Source organism: Poecilia latipinna, unplaced genomic scaffold, assembly GCF_001443285.1.
Source record: "Poecilia latipinna isolate Pla-1442-1.1 unplaced genomic scaffold, P_latipinna-1.0 Scaffold290, whole genome shotgun sequence".
Taxonomy (NCBI): Eukaryota; Metazoa; Chordata; class Actinopteri; order Cyprinodontiformes; family Poeciliidae; genus Poecilia; species Poecilia latipinna.
Window position 1 is genome coordinate 268,983 of NW_015112906.1, and position 23,453 is coordinate 292,435.

The window sequence follows — 23,453 nt, forward strand, 5'->3', positions numbered from 1 at the left end:
AAAAACCTTGAGAACAGATACATTTGAATTTATTTATATATATTTTTAATATAAGAGCTATATTTTAATCATTCTACTGACGGTGATTGGCTGCTCTGCTTAGCAAGAGAAGTTTGAACTTTTAGGTCTTAGGTTTAGGAGGCAAATTCACTCGTTTTGTTTGTCACCTAGATGGTTGGCCGCCACCAGGCGGTGACCGACAGGGGAGGAGAGGTTAGAAGAGGTGCTACGTCAAGCCGCTTTGGGCGGATGTCGCCCATTAAATCAGGACACCTCCATCTGTAAATAAGCCAAGCCCACATTGATGACGTCATAATGGATTCCCAGCCTAGTCCGGCACAGCTCTGTGAATTATAGTAGTGAAACTAAACATCTTAAAAATAATCGGTTTGCATTAACACTAACAGCGATGGAATCCGCGGCTCACGAGGCAGGGCTCTGACGTTTACGACAAGACCACTCATCGGCTTCAACGGACGGATTTAAAGGGGCAGCGCCACTTTCAGGCATAATGGCGGAATACAGTCGACCTAACACGCTCGGCCGGGCTCTGTCCCATCCGACTCTTATAGAAACAAACGATGTTTCTCCGCCTAACGTTCAGCTTCACCCAAGACGACGGAGAAAGCCGTCCAGCTGCAGCTCGGTGGAAAACCTCGATCGGGTGTCTACACCTTCACCCGAGAACGAGTCGCGGGTCCTGGTGATAAACACCGGGGGGACCATCGGGATGACGCTACGTGATACAGGTATAGGTGGTGGACTGGGCTCCCAGTTACTCTTAACTTTACTTTTAAGTTTCGCAGTGTCTGTCTGAAGCCCACATCTGTAGCAAACAGCTCAACATATACATAGACTGGCTCTGTCACATGTTGCTGGTAACATGATGCAAGGATTACTCTGTGCTCCATAACAACTGACACGTGGAACCTAAAATAGACACACGAGAGGGAACACTTAAAATAAAAATTAATCGAAGTAAAAAATGACATTTTTCACATATTTTCTACCTCAGACGAAAAGAACACGCATTTGTTTGTAATAAAGTTGTATTCATTTGGAGCAGTTGTATATTAGGGCTGGATTTTACGGTGAATTGAAGTTTGTAGACCTCAGAGAATACCATCTTTTCCCCCTAGGATACAGTTGGAACAACATCACCCTTCATAAATCAATAACCTCATACTGACATGTGGTGTTGTGCAACATGTAGAGATGCAGAATAACATTCAAAGGTCCCTGTAAGATCAGGCATCAGTAGTTTATTTTCCCTGTTATTTATTATTGTCTTGGTCTGCAAAGACTCCATCACTGTGAGTGTAAATATTAACTGAAGGAAGCTGGATAATTTAGGTTAGGCTCTAACTACAAAATCTGACAGAGGAACAGAAAATCACTAAATTATAAAAGTAGGCTTCAAAACAAAAATATAAGAAGTTCTTGAGGGGCCAGCATAATTTAAGCATTTGAACAAGATGGAGAGACTGCAGCTAGTATTGTAGACTTGATTTGCATGGTTTCATGTTTGACTTGAAAATAATGCAAATAATTATTTGCATGACTTGCATTTTTAACGTACATTTGAAGTACTGTTTGAAATGATCTCAAACAGTACTTCAAATGGGTTTTACACATCTTATATAGTTAGAAGTGAAATTTACATCTTTCTTTGTCCCACATAATTAATCTATGACAATTTGTATGACTTAATCTCATAAATAAGGTTTATTTAAATTTGTTCTTTCAGTTTGTATTAATACAAATACTTTAAAATTGGATTGTTTAAAAACTCTAGACAGTGACCATTTTCAAAACTGTTCCATACAAAAAGTGTGATAGTTGCGTTCTCATCACGCTTCTCTAACTTACTGCCATTCTGTTCTTTACGCAAATGTTGCAGTTTCAGAATACTATTTGCTCTAAATTATTTATTTTGAACATGTAAGGACAATTTTTCAATAAAATAACTACTGTAAAATATAATTGCATTATAAATAGATACACTTCCTCCTTTAATTCAGTTTTACAAGTTAAATATTATTGCCAAAATAAATAAAATACTGACTTCAACAACATTGTTAGTAATGCCAAACTTGATTAAATGCTGTTTACTTCTATCACTCAAATTGACAAATGTCTTTTCAAAGTACTTAAAATTCAGTTACAAGGAATCTAAATCAATCCTGGTAATTTATACGTTGCAATCAATTTCATTTTATGAAGCTAAAAGACAAAAATATTGAGGAAGCCCTCAAAGGGCGGAAACAGAAGTTTAGTGCCACCTCTGGCAGAGAATCCAAGCCTCCTTTCAAGATGATGGCGTCGGCCCACGGATCCTTAAAGACGTTACGGAAACAGTCATTGCACCACTTTGATGGGCCCACTTTCCATTGGTATCCATTTGACTTTGCTGTGTGATACGACAGAAACAGCACTTTGATTCAAAAAGAAGTAAACACATAGTTTGAACACATACGAAAGAGGCAATAAGCCATAGCAATTTGCTGGCCTCAGTACGTTGGTTGATCACTGAGAAAACCTACTGCGATAAGGATGGGGACCTGTTGGAATTTGGTTCTCCATCAGTTTTTTAGGGAGTAGGAAATAACAGTTGTTTTTTTTTTAATAGGTTTTCTGTAGCTGCCTCATTCATTTGAATTAGGTGTGATTACTTTGGGGAAAAATGTACTTCGTCTGTTCTAGTTAAGAAGTTAAAATTTCAACATGGCGATATGGCAGGTCGACTTAACATAAAATCAGCTTCATCACACTTACCGTACCTTCTAGATATCTGGTTTATGTTGTGTTATTAAAATAAAGATATTTCTAATTATATTTGGACTACACATAATACCTATTTATGATATCTCTAATTACATTGTGACTAGCATAAATTGTGTCAGATAAATACCATTAATTTGCATGGAAGCTTTAATTCAAGATATCTGCAATTACAGTAATTAGACTAAAACTTTTATTTCACATAATTAAATTATGACTAGTCATGAAGTAAATAAAGCAAATGATGATTAGGTGAAACTAAATTAGATATGGTGCATTTTTATTTACATGTGTCTCTAATCCAGCATTCCTGATTCAAATGATTGCATGATCTCCTCCGCAGCCATCAAATGCTGCAGAAGAATTTTATTCACCAATTTATTTGTTTTAGGTGTTTGAAAGCATTGAGACACCTAAAACATTCAGGGCTGGGGTACTTGAGGACCAGATTGGGGAACCGTTGGTATACAGGAAATGCCGTTCTCAACAGTCACCTCAGTTAATTGTTTACAAACTTTGGGGATATTAAAACTTTTAAGCCTTTTGAATATAAGCGTCACAATTTTTTTACTTTAGCTCAGAAAATAATGAATGTCCAAACTTGTCCCATATTGGCTCAACTTCACCAAAAACAAAAACGGAATAAAGAAAATCACTTGGGATGAAATACCTTTCTTTAGAGCCCAAGCTTTAAAACCAATTTATCTGATAGACAGAACAATGCATGCCATCTTGACCAGAAATGGTCTTTTTCCTGCATTGACTGAATAATCCTGCAATAGGTGAAGACCATGGTAATCCTGAAGTTTGAAAAACTAAAAAACACCCTAAAATTATTAATCCTAAAAATTTAGAAGCAGGCTCCTTCAATATGTCTGTGTGATTCAAAGAGATCACTGTAATTAAAAGTAAAGTGGCTCTGCACAGGACTTTTAAGATGGAGCCTATATGGCAGGTGATTGTAACATAAAATCGCTTTCAATTATGGCAGGCTGTTTGGACATAAAATCGGTTTCGTCTGCCTATCCGTAATTGCATTAGATATCTAAAAATGCATTTGACTAATGTGGTGGAATATTTTATTATAAGGCATCACATTATGACATTAATGATCTGATGGTTATGCCGTGTTATATCTTTTGTTTTAGGTGTTTATGAGCTCTCACCAAATTAACCTGTTTGGTTCACACACACGCACACACACACACACACACACACACACACACACAAGGTTGGACAGAGAATTTGGGGAAGTATTTGTGTGTGTGTGTGCTTTACGAGGAAACATCCCTATCATGTTTCATAAATAAATGTTATTTACTTATTCTTCATAATGAATAATCAGGAAGTTTTATTTTTTTTTTCCAGAGTAATGTCGAGAAAGTAATCACTTTAACAGTCATCAAGATTCTTTCTTTCTTGAAGAAGTGTTTTATGAGGAAACGGTGAAGGGCTGAGATCATCTATTGCAGCGTTAAATGGATATGAGATGTTGCAACCCCAGAGTGAAGAAAGAAACGGTCCAAACAGACTTGTGTGTGATGCAATATGCACTTTGTATGACCTTGTTTTAAAATATAAACACTTGGCAAGCTCCTTAAGTTTAATAACAAATCACACAATTTTTTGCTTTTTTGGTCAGCATTTTATACAGCCAACACAAAATAATGTTAAAATTTAATCTTTTTAATTTAATTCAACGTATTATGAAAGAAAAATTCCTTTATGTTATGGAAACGCGGTCAATCGTCTTCATACTGGGTGACGTAAATAGCTAAAAAAAAAAGTCATGTTAGGATAAAAAAAAAATGTGTTCATGTAATTTCGTACGTTTACCTCTAGGGTTCAGTATAAGACTGTTATTGTGTTATTGAGACATGGCAAATCCCTCTTTAAAAACGCAATACAAATAATAAGTTACAACATTTATTTATTTTTTTTCTTTTACAGGTTATGCCCCTAAAGCCAATGCCCTTGTGGAGAGTCTCCGCAAGCTGCCCATCCTACACGATGAACTTTATGCCCGTCAAACCTACTTGTATGAGTACTACAAACTGGAAAACACGCTGGTCCTGCCGTAAGTTCACCAAGAGTCAACATGTAGCCATAACTCACACTCTTATAGATAAACCTTTGAATGCCACTCTGTGTTCTATAGCTGAATTTACAATAGAAACCATATAACTGTATGGTTACATACAGTTATATATATATATATATATATATATATATATATATATATAAAACAGTTATACATACAATCTATAACAGTTGTATAACTGTTGTAGATTTGATAGATTATAACTTTGATAGATTTGATAGATTATTGTTAGTTGTATAAAAGTGTTTGAATTTGAAAAAAGACTGAATAATGGCCACATTTTCAAAATTGTTTTAATCTGGGCTAGGGAAAAACCCAGTGAGCATCTTGTAAGGTTGGTGCTATTGTTTTTCACTAGAACAATTATCATCTACTGTATGCTTAATTTTTTTGTGAAATTTTGATTCCATTAATTTGCTTTGTTTGGCACAGTTTAAAGGTAATCTAACATTGTCAGATTTTTAACTAACACTTTGTTTATTCCTAAAATGTAGCAGTTTTATATAATTTGCTCTCTTTAACCCCCTTATTTCATCTAGTTTTGACCCAAACTTAGAAAAAAAAAATCCGTAGTAAACTGTTCCTCTAACGCTCAGATTCCTTTTAATGACTCTAACCTGCATTTGTCATCTCAACAGAAAGCCAACGCCCCAGTCCGATCTCCAGTTCCCTCGGTGCCGTAAAACTGAAAGCATGACACATGCTTGACAGTATTTTTATTTCTCTGCCGTCCTTAAGACCAAATGTTATGGTGTGCTGACCAGAGAATGGTGTCAAAGAAATGTTGGCTTGAGTATTTTTTAATGCCCTCCATTGAGCTAATGTGTGCTTGGTTTCCTGTAATTCAGCTACTTTAATGTGTGAACGATAATTACCCGGGCCGAGATAATCTAATGTTCCTTGGAGCATCAGTTTGTAAAAGCCAAACAACAATCTGCTGATCAGCATGTTTGATATAGTTTGTCTTATTGTCCTGCCCACATGCACCACATTAATGAGAATGGACTGAGCTCCAAGCTGGTTAACAACTTTTTACAGTTTTTACGTCCTGTCAGTGGAAGTTTATGAAGGTTCATCTCATTGAGTTGGAATTTAATAAAAAAATAAAAAATAACAATAACTTTCTTCAATAATTAGACCCAGAAAGTAATTTTATTTACACACAGTTAAATATTTATTTTTGGTAAATTTCACGATGATTATTTTGATATCTTACAAAATTTAAATCTTACCATAGATTGATTAAAGAATTAGTCATGTCATGGCCTAGCCAATGTGTTGGGTGTCCGAAATATCCATATTCAGCCCCCAACCCCATTCATAAAAATACACACACACACAATCCACACATTTATTATTCTTTAACTATCAGGCTTCCTAGCACTGGCATGCTAATGTGTAGCTTTGATGCTCCTCAGGCCAGAAAGATGAATAATTTGGATTTGAATAGTGTTTTCTTCTGCTACTTCAGCTCTCAGATTATCAACAACATATGCCACAGGGTTGTGTGTGGATGAGAGGCTAATTGGAAGAGTGTTAGTGAAGACCCCTGGTTGGATGGGCTGGGGCCCGCCTGCTCTTCCCCCTGCTGTTCTTTTCAGCTCCCATCTCCACGGGATAAGGCTGCCCATGATAATGTGGGGGTGGGAGACAGGGAGTCACACCCTGGTTCTTTTAAAAAAAAAAAAAAAAAAGAGAGAGATTAGCGTGGAAATCTTTCAGTCACTGATGAGGCCGTCACGCTGCTTTACATGTGAGTGTTGCAGGTGGGGCTCTTTAGGTTGAAAGGTGGCGTGAGACTCTCCAGCCTCATGAGTGAGAAAACATATTTTTCCCTTTTAATCATATGTGAAATACTAAGAATGTAACATTATTTGTGTCCCTTTAAACTTGCTGAAGTTAAATCAACAGTCTAAACAAAACCTAGGCCTGAGCGTTCGAGCCTTGTGTTCTCCATACCCGCATGACAACACACCTTGATTTTCCACCTGCAGGATTCCTTGTCTGTGTTCGAAACAGGTTTTGGCAGCTTTCTGCGGAGATGGAAAGGCCCAGCTAAAAAACACACCGTCTCTTCACCAACTCTTTTGTTTATTTGTAGCCATTTCTACTTCTTTAAACTGACTTTCTTTTGTGAATCAGAACTTAAATACAAAAAAGATCAGCATGAACATTAATTTATAATGTCATAATTAAATATTTGCCTTAACGCTATGTTCATGTTTCGTGTGGTGAATGTGTCTGCACTAACTCCACTAACATCGGAGCTTGTTGACTTCCTGAATATTACATTTGTAAACTGTTTTCCTTCTAAGGCCGAGTAAATTAAACAAGAGGATAATCTACACGATCCTGGAGTACAGTCCTCTGCTCGACTCCTCCAACATGACCACAGATGACTGGGGGCGCATCGGAAAAGACATTGAGGTACATTTAGAGGTTTATCTTGACAAATTAGATTATCAGCAAAAAGTTGTTATATAAGGTGTATAAGGTACACTTGAAGCTGTATATTTTAAGTGTTTTTTTTCTGTTAATTTATTGATTAACCTGCACTACAGCTAATGAAAACCCTAAATTCACTTTCTCAGCAAATTAGAATATTACATAAGATCAATAAAAATACATTTTTAACAGAAGATCTGTCATTTTTCTGCATAGTATATGAACTCAATACGTGACTGGGGCTCATTTTCCCTTATTTGCTATAGCAATTTGCCACATTGGTTGACAACATTCTTAACTATGTGGTTATCCCTGTGGGTTCTTAACCACACTTTTTCTTTCTTTAAACTTTTCATTAATATGATTGAATTTTATTAACACTGTGTTAATAGTCAGCTCCTTCAGCAACAACCTTTTGTGACTTACCTTCCTTGTGGAGGGAGTCAGTAAGTAGTGAATTTATATAACAGATCAGTTTAATTTTTTCGAACCAATACACTGAAATAAATTAAAATTTTGATAATAATTAAAACATATTATCTTTATTTTAAGGCAGTTCTTTTTTTTCTGGGTCATGAAAGTTAAAATTATACAAAAGTAAACATTGAATTTTAAGTTCAGCTGTCATTGTGTGCTCTGTCTTAATTTCTTTGGCTCCCAGAAAAACTATGAAAACTTTGATGGGTTTGTGATTCTTCACGGCACGGACACTATGGCCTACACAGCCTCTGCTTTGTCCTTCATGTGTGAGCATTTGGGAAAACCGATCGTTCTCACCGGCTCTCAGGTAAAACTTGTCTCCCAGAGTTTAACCAACCAGTTTCTGAAACGTGGCTGCTAAATTTGACGCGTTTACTTTCTGTATTTAGGTGCCGATCTATGAGTTGAGGAACGATGGCAGAGACAACCTGCTGGGAGCGCTGCTGATCGCCGGCCAGTTTGTCATTCCCGAGGTTTGAAAAGCCCCTATAGTTTTAAATTATTTGATAACTTGGCTTTATTTCTGAACCAGGTATGAGGAGTCGCAGTGACTCAATGTTTTAGTATTTTCCGTTGCTGAATTAACGTCTACATTAATTTAATGTGTAGTGTGATTTTGCAGAGAGAATACATCATGTACCTCAGAGACGGGTGTGAAAGGAATGCTTTCTAATGACCGGGAGTGTTTCGCAACAGTTAACAGAACAGGAAAAGCACCTGACTCTGTTCATCGTACGCTCTGCAGAAGCTTAGCAGGAGTGATGCCTTGTCAGGGCCGAGCGTTTCAAACTGAGCAGCTTTTTATTCATTTAATCTAAACACTTTAAAACAGTGTAAAGAATATACCATCGAATCTGCTTAGAAATTATCCAACATATGTGAACCTGAATTTTACATCAGGTGAAAACGTTTTAGTTTTTGAGTAGCTTTATGTGGTAGAAATATACATGATCAACCATATTTGTTCCCATTTTACAAATGATACTCATTTGTATTCACCCACAGTACCATGCTGCCAGCCTGCCACCACCATGTTTCACCAATGGCATTCACAAGGTTTTGTGAAGTTAGTTTTTGCCACTTTTAGTTTTGGATGTAGACTGAAAAAGTTCAGTTTTGGTCTCATGGAGCCAGAGGATTTTTTTTTTTTATGCAATCAGGATTTATTCTGACATTTTTCAATAAAGACCACATTTGTGTATAACTCATTGATTCCCTGCTGACAGATTGTTCCACCTGAGTTGGGGATCTCTGTAGCTCTTCAAGAGTTGCCATTGACCTCCTGGCTTCTTTCCTGATTATTACTCTTCTTGTCTACCTGTCAGTTTAAGTTGGCAGCTGTCTCATTGCAGGTTTACAGTTGTGCCATACACTAGATTTTATTTCAGGGTATCGGGTTAAAAGAAGCCACATCAAATTGATCAGACTTTCATGTCAAAACATTTGAAACGGCAAGGTTCTGTGTTTCTGGTATTTATTTCCTCCATTGATCTACTTTTTGACAATTGTCTAAAAATGCAAATAAGTCATCAAAAAAAAAAAAAAAAACAAGACAGAAACTTTAGAAACTGATTTGACCTGCACCAGATTTTGGTCATGAACTAGATCTCTTCTTTTCCAGGTTTGCTTGTATTTCTACAACAAGCTCTACAGAGGAAATCGTGTCACTAAGGTGGACGCCAGCAGTTTCAATGCGTTCACTTCTCCCAATTTGCCTCCTTTGGCAACCGCTGAAGTGGATTTTAAAAGTTAGTCATAGATAAAATACTTCTGCATACTGAGGATGTGTAACTAACTTTTGCTGCGGCTGAAGCAATCTAATCATTTTTGTTTCAGTTAACTGGGACACGGTGTGGAGGGCAAACACCACGGCAAAGTTTCAAGTCAGAACGGAGCTGAACAGGAACGTGGGTCTGCTCAGGTTGTTCCCAGGAATCACGGCATCAACAGTAAGAAAATTAGATTTGTGTCTTACTGGCGGGATCGTGGTGGTGATTCTCACTGCTGTGTAAGAATCTCTTAAAGATTATTTTATTATTTATTTCTTTTTTTCAGTTTTGTCAGCTTTAATGAAATCTTCTGAATTTGCTTCACAAGACGAAACCTATTCAGGATCTGTAAAAATCTTCGCATAGTGATTTGCCTGGACTTGCATCTAAAAATACAACATGTAAAAATACAACCTCTCTAGAACTTGGATCAGGCCTAAAAAAAAATCCAACTTGACCCGACTGCATTGGCATAAAGTAAATACTTCATATTATTTTAGTTAAGATTTTACTGCTTTTACAGGCTCCATCTGTTTTTGTAAAAGGGCCGATCTGGCAAAGGCGGTAGAAGTCAGCACACCTCAGTTACGCCTGTGACTTGCCAAGCGAGGTAGTCACAGCCCGGGATCAACCGACTTATGTCCTTCAGGTCAACAGTGTTGGTGTGAATGATTTATCCCTTACATGGTATTGCAGAATAATGATTCATTTCTAAAGGTAAAGCCCTGTTTTTGTCAAACTGCAATAAAATACAGTTGCTTTTATGCAATTACCTTTCCGCTGTTACTTTATCTGCTCTTGTAAACTGCAGTGCGAGTTCTGGCCAGAAAAAAATATGAGAGAAAGTTATGGCCCATATCCAATCACCCTGTAAGGAGGGAGGAATGCCGCTGACGCCGTCCCATTTAGCTGAGCTTCCCCCTGCAGAACCTGCGGGGACGGTTCTCCTTTACTGTCTCAATCTGCTCCCTCTTCCCAGCTCAGCTATCAAGGCTTTCTTACCACGTTTAAAGGCCTTTATGAGGCACCGTTTTGATTAGGCTCCAGACTCCTGCATGTTCACCATCCCTGCTCTTATGGACGCGTGATTTGAGGTCTGTGTCAGACCTTTCTTGTCAAACTACTAATTATGCTCAAAAATACTGACTGAACCCCGAACTTTAAATGTCACCTTCCCCTCACGCTGCTATTTGCCAAGTGACTTTATTCTCACTAATGGCTTCAGATTAATTGCTCTCCTTTCTGCCGTTGAAGTCATCTGCCGTTCGAGTCGTATGCCACGGTTAATGATGTGCTACAGGGCCTCCGAGTGCCTGCCAGCCAACCGGTGATTGAGATACTGGTTTTAGAGAAGGCACCAGATGGGCTTTTAGTAGAGGGAATGGTCCCGTGCATAAGAGTAAAAAGCACTGCAGGAAAAATAACACGGAATACTAATTTCTCAATTTGATGCTACGCAGTTGATGCGGTCGTAAACGCGGGCTGTTTTCAACCCGAGCCGGCTCACATCTGTCTCCAGGTCAGGGCTTTCCTGCAGCCGCCCATGCAGGGCGTCGTCCTGGAGACCTATGGCAGTGGGAACGCGCCCGATAACCGCCCCGATCTTCTGGAGGAGCTGAGTAAGGCCACCAACAGCGGTGTCATCATAGTCAACTGCACCCAGTGTTTGAGGGGGACGGTCTCAGCCTCCTACGCCACTGGAAGGGTACGGTAGTTTGTTTTATGATAATTAAAGCCATATGCACTTGCAATGTAATTGTTTAATATTCCTGTGACTTGCTCATGCTTTTATTTGTATTTTTCTGTAAGCGCGGTATTCATATCAGGGTTTTTAAAATTTCTAACAATCATCTCCTGCTGTGGAAGTCCAACTTCATATATGCAGCTGCCAGATATATTACTTTGAATTTATTATGTAATAAAAAATATTTCATATTTCCTGTGCTACAGTCTTTCATTAAAAACAAATATTTATGTCTCGTTAAACAGACACATATAATTGGTGAACTACTCAAACATTTAAGGAATTTAAATTTTATTTCATGCATGTCATTCCATGTCCGTTTAAGAGATTACATACATAAACACGAGTTAACTTTTCATCCAAGTAGTTTTTTTTTTTTTTTTTTTTTTGTTGCAATTTTGCAAGTGGTTATTATACAATCTGTTTTGCAAGTGAGTGGTTTGTCTGACTTTTCAGGTGTTGATGGATGCCGGTCTGTTAGCTGGGGGTGACATGACCCCTGAGGCCTCCTTGTCAAAACTGTCCTACGTTCTGGCTAAGAAAGAGCTCACTCTGGATGCTCAGAAAAAGGTTATCTGCTCAAAAGACTTCATTTTTGTTTTTTTGGTGTCAATGTGAACTTTTCAAAGAAGGAAAGTCATAAAAGTAAAAAACTGTTTTGTCCTCTCGTCCAGATGATGGCTCAAAACCTGCGAGGTGAGATGAGCGCTGACCTAGAAGGAGCCAAACTGTGTTTGAGCGACAGCAGGTTCATCCAAGTCATTGCCAAGTCTCTGAGCGTTAGCTGCAAGGAGGTAGGCAGACAGACGCCCACGCACGTGTTTCAACCCCCGCAACAGCTAAACAGGATTTTCAGCAAACCAGTTGATAACAGGACGATCAAGTCCTAAGTTCTGTCACTTGTCTTTGTGTTTGTTTTTTTCATTTAAATTCTCAGGAAAGCTCAGCGGGGCTTGTGTCCTTCCAGTTTACCATACAAGGCTTAATGTCACATTAAAACATTGACATGTTACATAGAATTGTTGTCAAACTGTATAAAAGTATGTGCAGCTCTTGATATATTTCTGGAGAGCATTAATACCTCTTGAACTTTTTTTCATGTTTCATCCTGTTAAAACCACAACGTATTTGATTGGGATGCAATATGGTAACTGAACACAACGTAATGCATAGTTGTGAAGTGAAAGACAAAACGTTAAAGGTTCTCCTTTCAATTGGACAACAACCTTAAGCATAACAAATGAAAACTATGTACCATTTCCCTTCCACTTTGCTGTTATGGACTAATTCGTGACGGTCTGTTTTAAAAAAATCCCAATAAAATACATTTTGGTTTGTGGTAATGATGAACGTTTTTCACAGTATTTTGTAGTATTTGATGCAAAACAAATAAAGGTCAGGATAGAAATTATTAAACAATCCAATGGAGTCTTTTGGGACAATAAGTTGGACGATTTTGAGTGCACGTTATTGCCCGACATGCCCCATAAACAAACAAAAAAACATTTGCAAAAATTCACTTGTGATTTTTTTTAAGGGGCTACTTCATGATACTAGAGATGTAAAGTAACTTTTTTATTGATAAAAGTTGTAAAAAAACAAAAAAAAAAAATCATTGGCACAGTAGAAAGAGGATTTTGTCAAGTTCCCCGAAAGACATAATTTTTGATCTCTTACATTTCCTGACATCCAAAAGGAACTGGAGGCCATCCGTGATGCCCTGACTCCTTCACTTACATGTGCTGCTGCCAAGATTGGGGACACAGAAGCTTTAGTAGCTCTTAAGGAAATGGTAAGCAGCCATTCCCTCTCATTGTGTCGTATAGACAAAAACTGTTTGATACACTCTCACTCATTTTAGCTATAACCTTGTACGTCAGCAGAGGCAGGTTCTGACCTTTCTTATCTTCTCATGTTTGGGTAGCAGGGTCAGTGTCCACAGTTAAAACTCACACTGATAATTTGCCAAAAAAAAAAAAAAAGTCAAGGTTACGCTTTTGAAAAAAATGGACGTCCAAGTTCACACAAAGCCAAATAGAATTTGGAAACGTAGACGGAGGTGTTTTTGTAACTTTGGTACCAGCAACACTTTGCTTTTAATTCAGCCAGACATGCTGTTGAAGCAGTTTGTAATCTGTAGAACACTTTATACCTTTTTGTTAGAAATGACTTAACCACATAAAAAAAACCCTGAAAAACACAAGCTTTTATGCCTCTTGTGACATCACATGAGGTATAGGACAACTACAAAAATATCAGGAACTATACGGGAAGGCAGGTGTTTGCTGACTCTTATTTAACATGAGTTTAAATGTGGTGGGTAATTCTGAAAGCTAAGAGAGTGCGCACACTTATGCATCCACACCATGCTTGCTTTTTTTTTGTAATTTTCCCCTGTGAAAATTTTCAGCTTGTTTTTCAGCTGAGTTTTACAGGTTTGCTAAGGAACTCTTGCAACTCAAATAGACTCTGAGTGCATCATGATCTGCCGAAATCCGTCAAAAGACAATAGATTTCAAATCAGTAATAAATGTGCTGCTTCATAGCATTTTTAAAGCCACTATTTGAAGTTTCAACATATTACATTTCTGAAAATACAGCTAAGGACTGCTAAACTGATGTTTTCTGTTAAATTGCTTAAAGCTCTGCAAGAAAACCTGATAATTTATTTAGAACATTGGCCATTTTGCTCATAATAAACTCCAGCCTGTGTGACTGTTGGGTATTTATTTGATTTGGACGTTTATGACAGAGACATCAACACACCCCGCACCTGTTCTCACTGCGTTGGACAGCCAACCTGCAGGGCTGATTTTCCTGCGTTTCAGGGAAGCGACTTACGCCTGGGCGACTTTGACGGACGCACGCCGCTGCACGTCGCTGCTTGTGAGGGTCACCTCAGACTTGTGCAATACCTGCTCAACCAGGGAGCCTCTGTCCATGCAAAAGATCGCTATGGAGACACACCCCTATGCAACGCCGTGCGCTTCAGGTAAAGCCGCATCGCATCGAGCGCTGATGTGTTTGTTTTTAATCTGCTCATTAAAGTTATGAAGTTGCAGATGTATAAACCCCCCACCCCCTTTTTGGCCATTAGCAACAATTGTCATTCCTCACAGACCTCAAAGTGTTTTCCTGAAAACATGTTGTTAATAGCTGCTATAGCGGAGATTTCATTAAACGAGCTGCTGGGAGGCAGGGAATTTGGTTCTGCCTAAATGAGGAGAAGGGAAAAGCGTCTGTATTAGTGGGGAGGGGAGAAAAAAATCAGAGGAGAGACTCATAATGGAGTTTAGAGGCCAACAATAATTACAAACTAATTAGGCTAATTGTCATCTGACAGTTTAGAGAGTGTTTATTTTTTACAAGTGCTTTCTTTTCCCTCCGAAATCTTTCTGTACGTCTGCCGGTGAAAACCACGCTTCACGTTTCCATGTTGGAGCGATGATTAAGCCTGAGGAGGGAGACGGTGTGTGTCACAGCACTACCATGTTGCTCTTGTCTTACTTTAACGGTTGGCACTGCAAGCGTGGACTTGTTTCCTTTGTGATGCTGGAGTGATGCATCGGCCCACAGGGACCTGTCGTTACTGAACACGTCCTACAGAATGTTGCACGGCTTCTGTCAGCGGATCCCTTACCTTAATGGTTTCAGTGAAACGACTGCAAACAGCCCGACAGAAATGAGGTTTGGAGGTGCTGTCTGTATCGCTGATGTGTTTGCCACTGAACTTTCACACCGCACTGCAGCCTGACGTCCATATAAGGGAAAGCTAAGAGTTGTACAGACTGAAGGCTTGAAGAACAAATGTGGGGAGTGCCTTAATAACCAGTCTTACCAGCTTGCTCCCAGTTTCACAGATGAAAGATACTAGTTCGTTTCTTCTTTTAGACTCCTTTATCCTTCCAGGAGTTACTGTGGTTCTTATGTCACACAATCTATAGAATTAACAAATTGCTTTTTAGTTATTTTGCACTGTTGTCCTTAATGTTTTTTTATGGACATCGGTGCACAAAGGTAAACAGTTGTACATATTAGGCCTAACTTGCTGTGTCTTGTCACAGTGACTGTCCCTGCAGGTGACTCTTGTGTGGGTGGCTCAATGTGGGGGATAAGGAACCTGTCTTAACATGTCAGACAACGACTACAACCACACTAACTCTTAGAGCGGCACAATAACATCAGTGTGAACTCTTAAATGCCGCAGAGCAATATTTGCTTGAAGGAAGTCCAAGTCTAAATATTGCTTAACTGTGAAATGATTGAACGTTACACGAGCACAAAAGTGTTTGATTCCCTCTGAGTGGGCGGTTAATTTATAAGTTCTTCTGAACAAATAAAAATAATTGGGAAAAAAAATGAATTCTTTGAATTTTGAACTGACCACACAAAGGGCGTTATGGTTTTTGAGGCTTTATTTGAACCCTTAATGATTTCATATTTTGTATTTTACCTAAATGTTGCCTAAATAAAATGTGATTCTAAGAAGTAAGTGTAACATGTTCTCTGTATTCTCTGACATTGTGAAGTCAGAAACTCGGGATGTTTTCTGAGATTATAGGGTCAGACATTTGCAACAAAAAGTGACAGAAGTCCACTAACACTGACGTAGAAAAATGTAGGGGATGCTCATCTGGATATTTTCCAAAGTGTAAGTTGGACATTCTTTTACTGAGTCAGAGTGACGCGTACCTTGTGCAGACTAGCCATAAAAATCTCAAACACGATCCGGAATAAACGCCTGAGGAAGAAACTGCAACATGCTGCATTGAATCTGCACCTCTGAGATGTTGGAGAATATACTAGGTTCAATACATTTCTGCGCTAAATCATTAAATATACACATCTTTTTTCTTGGAAATATGTGAAATAAATCTCAATTTAGTTTTTTGTTGTTTTTTTTTTTTACTCTGTGTCCAATTCTTTTTCTTTTATCTAGAATGGTTAATATACTCTCTCCTATATTTGTTTATAACGTCTCACATTGAATGAAATGACAAATGAGCTGAGCAGAAGTTAAAGTTTTCAAAAACTTTAACTTCTGCTTTAACAAAGCATGAAGATGCAACGTTGTCTCTGTTGCCACTAAAGCAACAAAGCATAGATTTTGCCTTCAATTTTCTTCCACACACTGTTGTTTTAAACGCTGTTGGTAAATTCATATCACAAGTTGGTTAATTTCCGAAAAATCTATTTATAGGACCTTATAACTTATATTCCAGTGAAGTGATACCCTTTTTTAATGAGCTAATATTAAAATTATATAATAGCTTTATAAAATCTCTTTATTGTGCAGCATCACATTAAACTGTGAATTATAGGTAAAGTGTGAATTGACTGAGGTTCTGTGTTTTCGTCTCATTTAGGCACAAGGACGTGGTGAGGCTGCTGAGGAAGACCGGAGCCCACTTCTCCAGAGAGCAGCTGGAGGAAGCAGGAAGTGAGCTGTGCAGGTCAGACCGACCAGAAAGACGTTTCGGGACTTAACCCAAACCGCTCGGTTTTCTGAACCGTCCACGCTGACCCGTCCTGCATAGCTGACACAGGTCCAACCAGTTGCCCAAGTGTTTCACATGCACCAAGAATGCGACTTGGTTGCATAGTTGTGGACCCGATCTGCATCTCCAAGACGCACACGACGCAGACCGGGCTGTTATTTATCTACACGTGACACTCATCTGGTTTTGTCGGGACCTATTCAGCGTTGTACGAGCGCACATTTCGTGTTCTATCGGATAAGACGAAACAAAAGCAGCTGCTAATCTGCTGATTTGTTCCTCTGATGTGTTGGCTCAGTTTCAGGGAACTCTCTTTCTTCCCCCTCAGTTTTTTTTTTTTTTTTTTTTCATTTTTGATTTTGCTTTAATAAAAGCGTTGCATTGTGTTTGTGTGTGTGTCAGCCTCGCGGCCAGTGGCGATAAAGAGGGCCTTGATATCTGGAGAATCGCCGGGGCAGATCTCACCAGGCCAGGCTACGACGGGAAGACGGCCATTGAAGTGGTGGGTTTGAGAGATTCTTGGTCTGCTGTGATGACGCTCGTCAGTTCAGAAAGTCTAATAAATCCCTCTTCTTCTGTCTCAGGCTCAAGCTGCAGGCAATAAGGACGTGGTGGAGGTTTTAAACTCATACATGAACAGCAAAACCATGGTAAACAGTTTTCCCGTCCTCGTTTAGAGTCGTCCAGATCCCGACATGAGCCTAAATTAAATCAAACCAATTCTTAATTCTGCCTATTAATTCCTTGTCTTGTTAATTTCAGCCCATATTTGATGAACTAAATGAATATGATGAATATAATAATGATGATGAGGAGGAGGAGGTAAATGACATGTGGTGAACTTCCCAGTTTGTTGCTCCTTTCCCACAGCAAGCATGGCTGCCTGAGTTCCCCTTCATTCAGGATGCTTTCCTTTACTGTCATTAAGACGCTCGTCCAGATCGCCATAGTGACACCAGGTCAAATGATCTGACTCAAATTTCAAGAGAAGGAAGGAAAGCGTTATTGTTCCAGAAACCCCTAGAACTTTTTAGATTTGCCCCTGTTACAGTTTTGTTGTGAATTAGCATGTAGCATCAACACAAAGCAGCACATGGTTGTAATGTGCAAAGAAAGAGATTTTTTTTTCTACATCTAAAATCTGAAAAGTGTGGCATGCATTTGCATTTAGTAAATCTGAGTCATTAGAAAACCACTTTTTCAGTCTTTTGGTGCATGTTTCAACCACTTTGGCCATTTAGAAACTAAAATCACTTGATTGAATCTGTAAAGATCAGTTTTCGAGTCCTACCAGATTCTGAGCTGACCTGCTTTCCTGTCCCTTCTGAAGAAATTTATCCCAATACCATGATGTGTTTTTTTTCCCCTCCTGCCACTTCCCCATAAAGGCCAGATTTGTGTAAATTATTAGTCATTTTTAAACAAAGTTATTAAGAACTTTTGATGAAGGACCGAAGAGCCACTTGAGTCTCTGCAGGTTGCAGACCAATAACCAAGCAAGGAAGCTTTTTATCAGGAATTGGTGTCTTAAAAGTGAAAACTTGTAGCGTTTTCTCAAATTTGATCAGAATAAATAAACACGCGTTTCTTTTAACCAAAACAATGCATTCAAATTAAGCTTAGCTCCACAACGCAATTTCTAATCATGTTTGAGCGCTTGTTGGCAAACCCTCGTAAAATCCTGCTCACACTAATCTTACACGTGTGTCAACGTGCTTGTGGAAATCCTGAATCACTTGTCATCCCTTCTAGTACTTAATATTAATCCTTCCTTTTTTCTAATCCTTTACTTTGTCAGAACGGTGCAGCGATCGAGTTCACTGCCAAGCCAGCGTTGTTGTAAGCCGACTCTACCTCCGTTCCTGTAAAGTTGTCCTCTACATCCTGTCCACCTTTGTGTTTGTTGTTTGACCTCTTTTAAATATAAGAACATATCACTTCATCCATCCAAATGTCTTTATATCACCTCTGCTTTGAATTCATGCCTTGAAACGAAAATACCACATGTATTCAAGTGTTTGTTGCATATCGTGTTAGAAATGCTGAATGTTCAAATCTGTTATTTTTCTGCACAAAATAACCCCTAAATTTAGGGAACTGAAGTGAGTCTCATGTTACAAAAGTGGAAGCTGTGACATTGTGAAATAACGTTACCTGCTTGAGGAAGTTAAGTATTTTTAATGTTTCCAGTGGCAAATGACATCACTGATTTTATTTTTGTAGTTCTTTTATTAGGAAAATTGTAGAAAATACAGTGTGGGATCATGAAAGCAATATTTTACTGAATGAATTTTGTCCACGTCAGCCAAAGAGCCACGCGGCTCCCGAATGCAGCTTATTTCCCCCACCGCTTCCTGCTGCTCTACACGTATAATAGAAAAAACACAAGCTGCAGGTACTCCTCAGACTCATCCAGCCTGTTTCTAGGCTAATTGTCGAACTGGAAGTGTCGCATATCTCGCACCCTGAACAGGAAAGGGGAAGTCCAGACTATTGTGTGAAGCAGATTAAGAGGAAAACCAGTTCCTGCGTTACTTTGTGACTTTGTTTAATGTTCTCAGCAATAAAATTAATTTATCTTTGTCTGTTTTGCTGTACAACAAGGAAATAACATCATCCAGAACTGCTCTAGTTTTTTAGATTTTTTATTGTTTTTTTATGCACTTCTGTTTTGTCACTCATTTTAGTGTTCTGGAATATTCTCTCTTACCTCATTGTATTACATATCACTTGTTACAAGTTTTGTCTGATAGTAATTTGTTACCTTGTGGGAAGAACAGCAGGAATAAAGCCTTTTGACGTAAAGAAATGCCTCGTGTGCTTGCTGATGTCTTTCACACATTCAGATGAAACGAAATGTGTTGATCCTGTTCAAATATTCCTTTGTCTTGACATGGTGGCCACAAGTTTCTTTTTCTCTGTTTTTTTGTAATGTTGCTTCTAAAATATTGCAGATATAAAAATATATTCCCTATTTGCTAGAGCAAAACATGCAGTACTTCAAAACTGCACTGACCTTTTTTTTTTTAATTTTAATTAAAGCTTAATTGAGATACATGAATTAATGCAGGCCTGCTGGCACTGTGTTTTTGACAGAGGTCCTTGAAAATGTAGCTTATCGTATTGGGAAAGATCTTCAATGATATAACAACATTCAAAACTTCTTTGTGGGTAATGTTAAGTCTCAGTGCTGCTTTAACAGTTGATCATAACAAACCAATGGATAGATTGAAAATTTGTGAGTTGCTTTGCACTGATCTAAAAGGGCTTTGATCATATTTGCAAGACTGCCATTTGGGATTTATAAATGGTGATCCTCAAAACTGTTCTCGATTCACTATTACTCGAAGTTGATTCTGTGTACTCCCTCTATTTCAGATTATGGAGTATTCTAACATCTTTTACTATGCAAATAAATAAAAATATACATTTACTGTGGTGGAATTATTTTTTTCTTTTATCCTGAAAATATCAGTGCCCCTATGTAACTTTTTCTATTAAGTTATTTTATGTCAGGTTTAGATTTTTACATTTTTTATTAGATATAATTTTAGAGCTGTCTTCTGATCAAAGGACACATTTTCCGTTTTGTAAGTAATTTCTATTTATATAGCACCTTTCATAGATAAAAACATCACAAAGTATTTCATGAAAATAAAAGAGATAAAATCTACAAATTATATTTGTATATGAAATACACAGCTCAAAAGCTTTCAGAGTTTTTTTTTTTTTTTTAAAGAGTCAGTAAACATTAATCTCAGTGGAAGCGGAAGAGAGTTCAAAGCCTTGGAGTCACAGCCTGAATAAAAATGCAAGTCTCTACTGATCTTTAAGTGAGTCCGGGGAACGACCAGCAGCATCAGGCTGAATAATCTGAGACACCAGGATGAAGACTGGGGATCCAGTAAGTCCACTATATACTTATGGGCTTGGCCAGGGAGTGCAGCTGTGTGGTCCCTAATTTTAGTCCCGGTTGCTGCCACATTCTGCACAGTCTGAAGTCAATCCATACAAGCCTAACTTAAACAAGTATAATACAATGTTATATCAACTGACATGTATTGTTCCTCCAGGCTACTTCCTTGCGCCACTTTTTCTTTTTAATCAAAAATCTGTGTTATGCTTGTTTTCAGAAAAGAAAACTAGAAAATTAGAGACTCACTGTAGTTACACCAATTTTTTGTAAAGAATCTCTCATACTGCTGAAGTGCATCTAGAACCAGCAGTAAGAGAAAGAATCACAGCAGAGCTTAAATCACTGCACTTCCTCACTTTGAAAATGGAAAAAAGTTCCCAATCTTGTTATTGGTTTTTAAAGCACTGATCACTTTTGGGGTTAAAAACATCTGAGAGTTTCTTTTCCGGCATGAATCATCAAAACCCCACAAGTCATCGCAGACCTTTTGACTCACTGAAACGTGAATAAACAGGAGTCAGCTTTGAGTTTCTTTGCTCCTCATTTATTTTTCCATCCTGTTTAGTGTCGTCAGCAGGTTACGGTGATTTGGAAAGCATTTTTCTGCGTATTACACAGGTATAACACCAATAAACTGTTGAATTTTGAGCCCTCAGCTCTGAGACAAACTTCCTGAAAACCTGAAGTGTGTAGAAGTTGTCAGGTCTTTTCAAGTCAGATCTGAAAACATCACTTTTCATCGCAGGTATCCCATAAAAGTCGAATTTGATCAGTTATTGTTTTAAATTTTATCTGCCAGTTTTCTATGTGATAATAAATTGTACTATTTTAATGTATTTTTCTTTACCTTTGCTTAGAGCTTTGAGTTACCGTCTGTATGAATGCCACTACACAAGTAAACTTGCCTTGTCTTTGCAGCTTCCAACTCTCTCTTTTTTAATGAATAAATTAAGATCTTTTCAAACACTGGAGGTCACTTCTGTCTCTGAGCTCAGCTTTCTTTGTATTCTCACCAGAAACACGCTCTGACTGCTGAAAGGAAGAATTTTGACTGGAGAAAGTCTTCAAGAGAATAGCTGCATCCCATCCTAATATAAAGCTCGGTGAACAGCAGGCTGTTACCGACTATAAATTTAATCCTTTTTAATCAGAAATCACACAAACTCACAAGGCAGTGATGACATAAAACCGCATCTGTTCATATGACTTGTCAGTATCTGTTTTCTTTTTTCCTTTTCAGGGTGGCTGCCCTATCCTGCTCCTTGCTGGTGGAACCTGGCTCATCAGGTCGGACCAGCATGAGCCTCATTCTTGCTTAAACGAGACTCTTGTAAAAGCCAAGCCCAAAAACACTATATAAGCACCTCTTGCCTCTTCAGTTACTCAGTCTTGGCAGGGATCACACCAGGGAACACTACCAAGAAAAAGAGGCGCCTTCTTCAGGTAAAAGCTCCCTGATCAAGCAGTGCTTTGCTTGGGCCTTCACTCTGCTTTTGTACTGATTTGCTCTGTAGCAGGTTTAACCTCAGAAAAGTGTTGTAGCATTGCATTTGCCTCTCACTAACAGTAGCTGCTGGTTTTTCTTTCACCAGCGGAATCCGCAGTTTGAAGGACGAGCGTCGAGTGAAGAAGTGCAAAGTCATTCTGATCAAGTGGTTCTCAACAGTTCAACAGTTCTTTGAGAAAATTGTGAAATGTTTAGGACCACTTGAGCAGTCGGACAAATGCTGCCATCTCACATGATTCTGGTCGGATTCAAAGAAGGCCTGAATCTGGACAAACTTGGGAACGACTCCATCGTTTTTACCATGTTTGTCAGCCTCCTCGATGTCTCCCTGTCATCTTTGCCTGACTGCGTCCCAGCAGCACCTGCAGCTCTGGAGCTGTGGGGGGCTGTAAAAATGATTAGGGCTCAGTAATTTCATTCTGCTGGCACATATGCAACATTTTAACGGCTCTGTTGCTGCATAGCGCTCACTTTTTCACTGCTTTTCTGTCCCTACTTTCCAGAGGTACTGATTAAAACAAGTCAATAAAGAACCATTTGTCTCTGACGAGTCTGTGGGGGGTGATAGACCTGTGGTCTGCAGGGAGGGTCAACGTCCAAAGCTCTGCAAATTGGTTTTGTGTGGAAATGGCAAATTCACTCACTTGAGAAAGAAATGCATTTTTCTCCTTAACGACACAAAGAAATATATGACATAAAGCTGGAAATGAATGAAGGTTCCTATTTTATCTGCATTAATAATCTGCATTTTATTTGATTTAACCACTTTTCAGTTTTTATTTTAAATATGTGCTACAGGAAAGACATTTACTGAAGGTTAAATTCTAAAGACACATGTTTGTCAGGTGCATCCAAAATCTGACAAAAAAAAAAAAAAAATCAAATGCCTTTTTTCCTGAGCAATAACCCACCTTATACCGCATAAATCATTCATGAAAGCACTGTGCACCATTTATCCACCGCTCCACTGTTTTTTAGACTGCCCTCCTCTCTCCTTTTTTTTCTGCTTTTGATCTCCTCCGTGCACCAAGAGCTATCAATATTTGCTAAACGTTTCCCTCAAAGCCTGACCGCGCACCGGGGGAGCTGCAGAGGAGAAGGGATAAAACACGAGGAGAGGCATTAATGAGAAGCCCTGAGCGCTTTAAGTGTACGTGCGCAGGGACAGGGCAGCAGATGTAGAAGCGCGGGCATTCCCAGGGGGGAGATCCC

The 23,453-nt window shown here is 38.6% G+C and overlaps 1 protein-coding gene and 1 long non-coding RNA gene across 4 annotated transcripts; both read left to right on the forward strand.

Annotated features, from left to right (window-relative positions):
• The first annotated feature begins 259 nt into the window (after positions 1 to 259).
• Positions 260 to 19,626, forward strand: aspg (asparaginase homolog (S. cerevisiae)). Of its 3 annotated transcripts, XM_015034186.1 has the most exons (18): positions 260 to 749; positions 4,732 to 4,858; positions 5,521 to 5,556; positions 7,198 to 7,309; positions 7,989 to 8,114; positions 8,197 to 8,280; positions 9,429 to 9,555; positions 9,644 to 9,756; positions 11,096 to 11,281; positions 11,777 to 11,890; positions 11,995 to 12,114; positions 13,017 to 13,112; positions 14,149 to 14,312; positions 16,687 to 16,773; positions 17,221 to 17,320; positions 17,403 to 17,468; positions 17,581 to 17,640; positions 18,617 to 19,626. In XM_015034186.1, the coding sequence occupies exons 1-18, from the start codon at positions 512 to 514 to the stop codon at positions 18,659 to 18,661; spliced, it is 2,001 nt and encodes a 666-aa protein (XP_014889672.1). In that variant the 5' UTR covers positions 260 to 511; the 3' UTR covers positions 18,662 to 19,626. The 3 variants fall into 3 exon arrangements, with proteins under 3 accessions (XP_014889672.1, XP_014889673.1, XP_014889674.1); XM_015034187.1 differs by lacking the exon at positions 5,521 to 5,556 and having other exon boundaries at positions 264 to 749; XM_015034188.1 differs by lacking the exon at positions 17,581 to 17,640 and having other exon boundaries at positions 265 to 749.
• Positions 19,627 to 20,430: 804 nt separating this feature from the next.
• Positions 20,431 to 22,774, forward strand: LOC106948469 (uncharacterized). The gene is made up of 2 exons (XR_001425179.1): positions 20,431 to 22,177; positions 22,327 to 22,774. It is a non-coding gene; the product is annotated as an uncharacterized LOC106948469 (long non-coding RNA).
• The last annotated feature ends 679 nt before the right edge of the window (positions 22,775 to 23,453 follow it).